We start from the raw sequence: 10,503 nt of genomic DNA, 5'->3' as shown, positions 1-10,503 counted from the left end.
TGGCCTCAAGTTGCGCCAGGGGAGGTTTAGATTGGACGTGAGGAAAAATGTCTTTACTGAAAGAGTGGTTAAACATTGGAACAGGCTGCCCAGGGAAGTGGTGGAGTCCCCATCCCTGGAAGTATTTAAAAGACGAGTAGATGAGGTGCTTAGGGACATGGTTTAGTGGGCATGGTGGTGTTGGGTCAATGGTTGGACTCGATGATCTTAGAGGTCTTTTCCAACCTTAATGATTCTTTATCAAACATTGGAGGCACTGCACACTCTTCAGGGGTAAGGATTAGTGGAAAAGAAAACCAGCGCTTTCTCTGTGTCTAGTTTGCTTGAGTATTCAACACACAATTAGTAGAGCCTGCTGGGAGAAAATGGGGGTAAGTTACTTGAACAGCATTTAAAAGAAATACTTTGGTTTTTTTAAAAGGAAGATTTATTAGTTTCTTAAAATGTCCTGGTAGTAGAGAATACCACTTTAGTTTTGCTTGTGCGTGTATTGGAAGTGTTTGTGTATTGGAAGTGTTTGTGTTACGTACTGGGGAGAAGACCTTGTATTTAACTCAAGATATATTCCCCTCTGGTCACTGTTCAGCTAACTGCTGTTTCTTATGCTGCGAAATCAGAAGGTCTCAAATGATTTCTGTGTATACTTAAGTCTTTGGTCTTGTCCTTTTAGCAGACTAAGAACGAAGAAAGTCAAATTTCTTAGACCTTGTTGATTAAAATAGTGTTTTGGTTACCTCTCAGCCCAGAAATGTTTGCTGAATGCCCTTAGTAGCCAAACCTCTTTAGTCATGCATCACAGAAATAAACATGAAATTTTGTTAATGAGGGAATTGCAGTAATTTTTTTTGTTTCCTAGAATCATAGTATGGTTTGGGTTGGAAGGTACCTTTTAAAGTTCATCTAGTCCAACCCCCCCTGCAATGAGCAGGGCCATCTTCAACTAGATCAGGTTGCTCAGAGCCCCGTCCAACCTGACCTGGAATGTTTCCAGGGATGGGGCATCCACCACCTCTCTGGGCAACCTGTGCCAGTGCTTCACCACCCTCAGCATAAAACATTTCTTCCAAAATAACTCCCAGAGCACGTGGTTCCTGATGTCAAATATGACAGATAGAGCTTTAATTATAGTACAATTGTTTTCCTAGTATCTTCATGGTGGTGAAATTGTTGATTAGGTAACGATGGTTTCATAAGGCTTTTTTCCTTAAGAACGGGTTACAGTAAATATTCACATTAGGGTTTTTATGGTGGATGAACACTTGCACTGAATTCTGTCCCTTAGCCTGTACACTCACCAGAGGAGGGAGTTGGCACTTCCCCAGATGTGCTGCAATTTTCAGTTCATTTGTGTAGTCCTCTCCAGTCAGATTCTTGAGTCTCAATTTTTTTGCAGTTGTCTTAACACAGCCTGCATCTAAAAGTAAGTTGCTAGTGATGTTGACGTTTCCTTGTTACTAATTGGATTTAAAGGTTTTGCATAGTATATTCAGAATACTTTCTTCTGTTATGTATCTTACCTTTGCTTGTGAAAACAACTGGTTTTGCATGAGAGATGCTTTTTATCTTAAAATTAGTGTCTTTGAGAGTTTTAAGAAAATAGATTTATCATGTGCTTCTTTGAAGTATTAGAAGGATTTGAGAGGCAGTTAGCCAACTGACATTTAAAACCCTTGAGAACTTGTTCCAGCCAAACCTTCTGCAAAAAAGTAAATGCAGCTAAGGCTTAGTTACTAAAATGATTTTAGCTGGCAGTTCGGTGCATGCAATCCTCTTGGAACATCCTGGAACTTGTTCTTTTGTTCAGCTGTTGTATCAAGGCTTTTGGGTTGTGTCCGTGAACTTGTCACTTCTCTAAATCAGAAATCTTTCTCATGTTATTGAAGCACTGTGATTTTTTTGAACATCACGTTCATTGCGGTAGCCCATATAAAGAACACTTTTTGTACAGGGAATGTATTTCTGACACTTTCTAGGTGGCTGTAATTCAGAGCTGAAGTGATGTCTTGCTAGTTTGACATCTCTAAATGATATGGATTGTTTGTCCTTGCTAAATTCTTGGCAAGGTGGTCCTGTTGGAAACACCACGCTCCTGGCTGGCACCATGACCAACGGTTGGTCTACCAGGCGACCCAAGGGGAACACCCAGGGTTAGAGCCAGGTCTCTGCAGGCAGCCTCTGCCGGGGTGTGCCGAGGCTCACACTGGAGAGGATGCTACTGCCTGTGCTGTTTCTGATGCAGGTACTCACAGGGGTTCAGTCTCAAGGGCTGAGACTTTGGTTTTCACTCTCATCTTGCTTATACAAACAATTTTTGCTAGTCAAGAGACATCATGTTTGAGAAGAACCCATGCAGACCAGCTCATTTATTGTAGTAAAACAGAAAGTGCCATATTTGATACCATTATGCAAATGGACTGGCCCAAACCTGACTCGTCTGCTTTGGGTAGTGCTGATGCGCTCTTAAACTGCAGAGGATGTAGACTGGTCTTCACATATTGTGAAAGAATGAGCTTTTGACACCTCTGTTTGAAAAGGGAGGAAGAAAGAGGCAAATTCAGTTTTACAGTATACACAATTTTAATAACAAAATTTTTCTGTACACTGCACTTTGTTTCACTCCATTACTTACGCCCCCTCCCACCAGAAAGTGGCTCTTTAAACACAATTTAAATACAATGCATCTAAGACTCCTTCTTTTTGATCTCTGGTTGCTAAGCTGGTAGAATAGTTCACTCACTAATGTTTTCATGATGGTAAAAAGAAAAATGGGGTGGGTTTTATTTGTTTGTTTACAAAGGAGTGGCTGAAGGATAGCAGGTGCAGCTTTTCATTGCTTACACCAGAGGTGCACAAGCTGCATGGTGTTTTGCCCTTAGATAGCGCAAGTTTTGCCCTGTCTGAGGCTTGATGATATCCATCAAAGCTTCCGTTACCTTTCCCTAGATACCTCTCAAAAGGTTTTTATACAAGGTGTGAAATGCTGAATTTCCAGATGACTCTGAAATGATCTTTAAGCATCCTGCTAGTGTGATGGCTTAAAAGCAAAGCCTGGCACCAGTTCTAGTGTACAGGACTCTGCAATGGAGAAAGGTGGGGGGAGGGAGGAGCTGCTGCTGTGTAACTGCCTTTGATTTTTCTTGTTTCCTTGCTTGTTCCTTTTTTTGGGGGAGGAGAAATACTGTATCCCCCTCTGAACTTTTATTTTCTATGGAAAATGTCATAAGAAAGATGAAATTCAGCTTCTGGGTGGATTTCATAGGTCTGAACAGATGGATTTTGATAGCTACGCAGATCACAAAATTAAATCAGCTTTATTTTCATTAAAGTAGTACAGAAATTAACTTAGACACATTAAAAATAAGTGTGAAGTGCAGATTTCTGGTTTAAAGCCACTGGATACTTCTGATTTTACATGTTAGCAATAGGCCACTGTCTTCGAAGGGGGGTAATGGGACATAAGCTCAGATGCTTAGATTTGCATGCAGGCTAGGCTTATCACTGAAAAATCAGATAATTTCTGCTTGGGGGAAAAGCAAACAAAAACAAACATTGATACAGTGGCATTAATTATGTTTCCATCTGATAGAAAATGGGAGCTCTGTGCAGAGGAACACTTCAGCCGGAGACTGAACGCTAACCCATTTTACTCTTTATTGAGTAATTTTTAGTTGTGTGCATTTAAACGATGATCTAATGCAGAGCGACTAACGAGAGGGGAACTGAAAGCATTAATTCAGACCTGTTCCAGTATGATGACTCAAAAATTGAACTTGTGCTGCAAGGTTTGCATTTCACTGATGCAAGGGTGGGGAGGAGGAAAAGCTGGCTGGAGATCAGTGAGGCTGGAGGAGATCTTTGGATGGGATGAGGATCTCAAGAGCAGTAGAAAAAATTTTCATTTTTAAGAAGCCCTGAACACTTGCATGAGGCTGTGCCCAGAGGTGGTGAAGCACCTATAATGCCATTTAGTATCTGTAGAAACTGAGGCTGTGCAACAGAGATGATATTTGGAGAGAGCAAGTTAACAACCTCTTGGCATCAGCCAGTGCTCATACTGAAATATGATGAATTTAAACCAAATCATCGTGGTTCTTGTTCCGTAAACAAAATAAATCAGACTGCCGAGTGATGCAATTATTACAATGCCCTCCTTGCCTAGAAGAGTCACAAGCAATTGAGAATGGAAGACAGTAACTTTTAAAAAAAAAAAATAAATAAAACAGCAATTGAGAATGGAAGACAGTAACTTTTTTAAAAAAAAAAATAAAAATAAAAAATTAACAGCCTCTGGTCGTGTCCTTGTGTAGAGTGATGGCTTTGCCTGCTGTTTGCTGTCCCTCCTAAGGGAATTCAAGTTGACTTCACTGTTAATGTCTGACATTCTGTGAGTTTTATGATACCTGTTACCCTAAATGTAATGTTTGCAGAATTGCTTTGCCTACGCCTGGAACCTGGCAACAAATGGTTTTGGAAATGGCAGGCATAAAGCATGGCATTTGGGAGATTGGCTGTGTATTAGCGTGTAGTACAGAGCATCAAAGTAAAATTGAACAGTGCCATGGTAGGCTGTGTCTGCTGGCCTCCTGCTTCGTGGTCTGCAAACCAAGGCAGCACTGCAGGACCAGTGGAAACTGGGGATACTGGTGGGGGAGAGAAGTTGGGCGCCTGGGTGTGTTTGCTTTGAGAGACACTGGAGCAGTGCTTTAATGCTTGGAAAACTGGTATGAGTGGCTGGGGTGGAGAAGAGGATTAAATCCAGCATTGCTGGAACATCTGTCTTTACTCTTCTTGGGCATAATTATAAGCTAATAAAGATGGAGTGGGCTTCTGCGCAGAGCTGGGGTATTGGGAAAGCACCTCCTCGGGAGGAACCTCAGCGCTTCAGTCAGGCGGCCACTTCTCGTTACTGTGCAGAAGGCTGTCGTGGTACCTTTTGAACTGTCTTGCAGCAAGGGTTTCTGCTGGGCGTGGAGGAGAAAGGTGGAATTCCTTCTTGCAAATGCAGCTGAGGACACCAGAGTTCTGTATTGACATCTGATGGTTGATGATAGTGTAGCAAGATTATTGGCTGCCAGTATAATTAATGAGTTCAGTTATAACTTTTTGTCTCTGCTGGTACCCCACAGCTGTACATGAAAATCATTCCCAAAAGCGTCTGCTTTCCAGTTCCACCCGGTGCAGACCATCGTGTTAGTTAACACAAGGTAAGGGAGGTGCACAGGCAAGGGCAGGTTGCTGCTGAGACAGTGATGCACGCTCGCCTGCCCAGAGGAGAGCAAAAGCCTGGACATAAGGGAAGAGCTGTGAGCACTTACTCGTGATAAGGAATGAAGCAAGTCTTTCTACAAGCAGCTAAATACCCTTAGATACCAGTACATTTTTGTACTTATTAGCTTAGGTCTGGCCTTCTGCCTTACGTGGGATTTAATCATACAGAATATTTGCTCTTTGTCCACCTGTCCTGCAGGATTTATTGTATTCAGTTAAAAGCAGTAATTGATTTCCTAGAATAGGTGTAAATGGCTCATCGTAGTATAAACAGTTACGAGGGTTCAAAGTTATCTCTATGGAAAACTATTAGGCTTCACTGAATCTCTTCCATTAACGTACAGAGTCACAGGAAGTAAACAAAATACTTGTATTATAATAAGGGCACTGTATGTAAAAGTAAAATGATGCAAATTAATATCTTCAAAACCAGTAATTGAAAAATCTTTATGTAAAATCTTAACAGAAGTCACACTTATCTTGCTATAATTGCCTTGGACGAATTCATTTCACAATAAAACATCGAACTTGTATAATTGCACCCTAAATACCTCACTAAGTGGTAATACAGATATATAAAAGCAGAGTGAAATAGCAAACAGATTTTTATGCAGTGATTTTTCTGTTTAAAAAGTTTGCGGAATAGTTTAGTACAACACAATTAGCATACTGTAATTACCGATTTGTTCAAGGTATGTCAACACTGTGAGGAATTTCTTTTCTTCATCCGTGTGTGCTGGTAATTGTTTAACACTGCAGCATTGGGCACAACCCTTTTTTTTTTAGTTACACATACGTGTGTGTATATATATATATAAAAAATTTCCATCCCTCTGGTCCTTTTAGCTTTGGTTAGAACGTTTACAATATTTGAGCAGTTGACTTAAAAATAATGTAATCCTTTGCAGACCCCCCCACCCCGCCCCCGTGGCATCTGAGTACCACTGTCGCTGCATAGATCTGCAAATATTTACATATAATTTCATAATACAGTATAAATAGCAATATGGTACTTCTGGCTAAAGAAATCAAATTACTCCTTAAGAATGAGGTGCGTGTGTGTATATATATTTATATATGATTTTTTTAAATGGCATACTAGTTTAGATTCTGTCCCATATCAAGTAAGAAACAAAACATTTTTCAGTGAACTATTCTATAAACTAATTATTTTCCTAACTTATCAGAAGATACGGGTTTGGTTTTTTTTAACTGGTAATTACCTTGAATTTTGGAAGAGGTGGATAAGTGAGAGCTTATATTACAGGGGCTAATTCTGTCTCCAGAGAAACCAGTGGAGTTAGTGCGTGAAAATAGCTTCCAGGCGAGAGGAAGCCTCAGCTGGGGGGGCAGCGGGGGGACAAAGAGAGGCTTCTTCCTTCCTTCCCTCTTCTCCTTAACCTCGCGGTTGATATTTACTTTTAATTAAGAAAAACTCGCATTAAGGGTATTTACACATGAAAAGGTGTTGAAATGCTATTTATTCATAGTCTTAAGTAATTAGCCTGAATTCATGAAAAGCATCATCAAGTCAAACCAGAGAGCTGATAAGAATTGAATGCGCTTAATATTTAGAATTGATCCTGTCGTACTGAGCCTTCCTAAATGAGCTAAGCTGCCTACTTTGTAAGCGCCTGGAGAGTCGTCCTGCTAATTTGTGACCGTGTGAACTGCTCCTTTCTGTATCCATTGTGAGCTTTAGCGAGGACTGTTTAAGCAAGCCCAACTGTGAATGCAGATAGGAAAACTGTATTTAAAATAAATTCACCGGTCCCCAATGCACTTAAATCCCCACCTGGGATTTAACAGTCCTTCGTTGCTCTTTTTTTGTTTCCCCTCCCCTTTTTTACTGGAGTGAAATTATCAGAGGAGGAAAATTTTCCTCCACGGCTGCCTTTAAAGTGAATGGAACAGCTGGAGTGTTTGGGATCCTACAGCTGCAGTGGAACAAACGGAGCGTATGCCCCCCTGCAGATCTCTGTACAGATATCCAGTATCCTTCCCCTCATACTGTTTTCATTAGAAAAAGTAGAATATGGAGACTTGGGTAGAAATGTTTACACACAGTCATATAATTACGTAACATGAAACACTTTACATAGTTTGAGGTGAGCATCTTTTTAGACTTTTAAACATTAGGAGTGCAAGTTTAATGTAATCATTGCTTCTTTAACACTGAAAATATTATGGATTTATTTTTTAAAAAACTTAAAAATACTGCACCACTCCATAAACAATGTTTCCATTAAGTAGCTTGGAAAATTAGGCTTTATGTCAACGTTTGTAAAAATTAGAATCTGATGTAGGTCCCCTACAATTTTAAAATAGGTTACTTATCTGATTTAATTTTTGATGGCATGTAGGTATTATACTTCACATTCTTTATATGGCAGCTGCTGACACTTGCACTGTCCATAGCCGTTGATGATGATGAAGGGTCCTTCGTGGGTGGGTTCGTATTCGTTATAGGGTCCTTGGTCTGACATATTTGCCATATGCAGCCGTGTTTGGGATCGGAGCTGCCTGTGGTTTTGAATCATTGAGCACTGCCTAATTCTTCTTAATGTGGGAGGGCAGCACTTCCTGGAGATGAACACTATAAAAATGATAAAAAAGAAAGAAAACAATAAAGCCATTGTTCCTGTAATTACCCTCTGAGTGAAGATGGCATTGTTTGGCTCGGGGAAATGTTCTTCGGTGGTAACGACCATGCCTGCTGTAGTTGGAATCTCTTTGTCTCCCATATGGAAATGAGAAGAGCTTATTCTTTTCGTGTACTCGGTAGTCGGAACTGCGTACGTCGTAGCCACGGGCGTAACAACAGTTGATAAATTCCAGCAAAGCTGAAAACCATAGACTGCATCCAGAATATCCTCTCCCTGGGTGTGGTCGGGGCTGTGGCAGAGGATGGAGTGCTCCCACCGACCTTGGAAGCCACTCAACCATGTGGCCAAGGCGCAGATCTTTGGGCTGCATTCCCACAGATTGCCGGAGAGGCCCACGGTGGTGAGGGATGTCAGTGAACTTAGGATCTTGGAATCCAGAGTGGTGAGCTTGTTGTTATCCATTAGGAGGGTTTTAAGGTTAGGCATAGTTTCAAAGACGGTTAGGTCGATGGCTTTGATTTCGTTTCCAGTCAAATCGAGCTTTTCTAAGGTGCCCCAGGTCCACTCCATCCCACATGTCAAGTTGCTAATTTTGTTCCACTGCAAGAAGAGAGTGTGCAGGCTGCTCAGCCGGAGGAAGTGAGCAAAATTAATCTTTGTCAGCTGGTTGTGCTCTAGGTGAAGCTCTCTCAGCTTGATTAATCCCGCAAATCCATTGCGAGCCAAACTTCGCAAGCGGTTTGTGCTCAAATCCAGGAACTCCAGGCTACGACAGTCCCAGAACAGGCGGACTGGGATGGTCCGCAGGGAGTTGGAACGCAAGTGCAAGGTCTGTAGCTTGCGAAGGCCGTAGAAGAGCTCGGGGTGCAGAGAGGATAACTGATTAAAAGAGAGGTCCAAATTCTGCAGGTTAAGCAGCTGGCTAAAAGTTGTGTTTGGCAAATGAAAGATTTTGTTGGAACTTAAGACTAATTCCTTAAGTTTATACAGTCCTTGAAAAGAATCTTCTCTGACTGTTGCAATTTGATTATGATCTAAGTGAAGCCAAGTAAGTTGACTGAAGCTTGCAAATTGATCCCTTTCAAGTTCAGAAATATAATTGTGCCTCAGTGACAAACCTAGCGAGCCCTTTTCAGTGGTGTTTGGCACTGAGTGAAACCCCTGAGAGTCACAGTAAAAGAGCAGCTTCTCACAGCGACATTTTGGTGGACAAGCCATGCCCAAGGCAGGCAGCATTTTTAAAACCATACTCATTGCATATAGTGCTGCCAGCATACGAGCCCCTAATGGCCACTTGAAATGTAAGCCTGCAGAATATAATTTAGGAAAACAACAAGATAGGATAGCCTTATCAGTATACTTTGAACATCACGATGGAAGATTTCACTGCAGATAACATTGCCATGCATTTCCGACAAGCTAATTCTAAATGCAAGAAAAAACTTACTACGAAACACAGAATACTTGGATATTACACTTAGGATGAGTCTTTATCTCTATTACGGAGGATTACAGTGTCACAATTGGAAAACATTTTTTTTCATAAGGTTCAGTGCAGAAAAATTTGCTTTAGCACCTAACTGCTGCTTTAAAGCATAGCCGGTCATTCATTATACAAGGTATATAGAAACGCAGGAACTTACCCATTCTTTTGAGTACATTGGAGGTTGCATTCAGTCGTAGTTTTAGACTCAACGCGGTGAGTCTGTAAAAGGCTCTAATGTAAAGTAGCCTTTGAATAATTTACTGTGTTTAGTGTCCTTTGATATTAGTGCAAAACTTGAATCCACGATGCTCTCTTGGAATATTCCTTTTGAAATCACTGGCTTGATCTCCTCTGACAGGTCTGCAATTTTTAAATCAATGCTTAATACAAGTTTTCATCCTCTGTGGCTGCTCAGCTGTTTAATTGAAGCTCACGTTTTCTTTTTCCGCAGCTGTGGCTTCCTTTAGTCCTAACTTGTTGATGGCAGATGGGTGGCTTATTGCTGAGAGAAGCTCCTGTAGTAGCATGAGTGCATTTACTGAAAAGCTTTTCAGGGAAGCGGTACAAGAATGGATTTGCTTATGCGCTGCGACCACACAGGGCTGTATATAGGCTGACGTCACCTGGTGACGTTCCTTTTGTTTGGGTTTTCCAGAAGCTTTGCTGTTTTAAAGCATTGTGGTGCATACTGTGATCGTGTTAAAGACCACTGATAGAGGGGGGGGGAAATCAACGGTAGGAGTCCTTCGTCCCCACGATAGAAGGAATAGGAAAGACTTGCACCACCCCGCTCCCCCCTCCTACATCTGTACTGGCTGTATTCAGCTGGCATTAAAAGCAGCGCAGAGCTGCGGTTGGAAGTGCCTCAGTGCTAGCTGCTGCCAGTTTTCTGTTAAATATCGCTGCATAAAAGGAACTTTCAGATGCGAAGTATGCACAGTTTGAACAGAGGATGCTGGTTAGCACCAGCTTTTCACGGAGGTGAGAGGGATTTAGCAGCTTAAAGCTCCATGTAACAACTATGTGACTGTGGTCCCTGCAAAAGTGGTAAAGGGAGAGAACAGTCATTTAGATGAAGGTGGTGTGTCAAAAAGTACAGCGCATAGCCCAGGAGAAAAGGACAGGAGCAAACACTTCAAGCAA

General features: G+C 41.4%; 2 protein-coding genes across 2 annotated transcripts in view; one reads left to right on the top strand and one right to left on the bottom strand.

The window, feature by feature from the left end:
• The window catches only part of CTNNA1 (catenin alpha 1), a 105,550-nt gene that overhangs the window by 37,867 nt on the left and 57,180 nt on the right, over nucleotides 1-10,503 (top strand). The gene's annotated exons all lie outside the window — the stretch shown is intronic.
• LRRTM2 (leucine rich repeat transmembrane neuronal 2) lies at nucleotides 7,635-9,521 on the bottom strand. The gene is made up of 2 exons (XM_009273198.2): nucleotides 9,518-9,521; nucleotides 7,635-9,181 (listed from the first exon to the last, which is right to left on the bottom strand). The coding sequence occupies exons 1-2, from the start codon at nucleotides 9,519-9,521 to the stop codon at nucleotides 7,635-7,637; spliced, it is 1,551 nt and encodes a 516-aa protein (XP_009271473.2).

The sequence above is a fragment of the Aptenodytes forsteri genome, unplaced genomic scaffold (genome assembly GCF_000699145.1).
Source record: "Aptenodytes forsteri isolate BGI_AS27 unplaced genomic scaffold, ASM69914v1 Scaffold351, whole genome shotgun sequence".
Lineage (NCBI taxonomy): Eukaryota > Metazoa > Chordata > Aves > Sphenisciformes > Spheniscidae > Aptenodytes > Aptenodytes forsteri.
The sequence above is the reverse complement of the archived record's forward strand: the minus strand, read 5'-3'. Positions and strand labels throughout refer to the sequence as shown.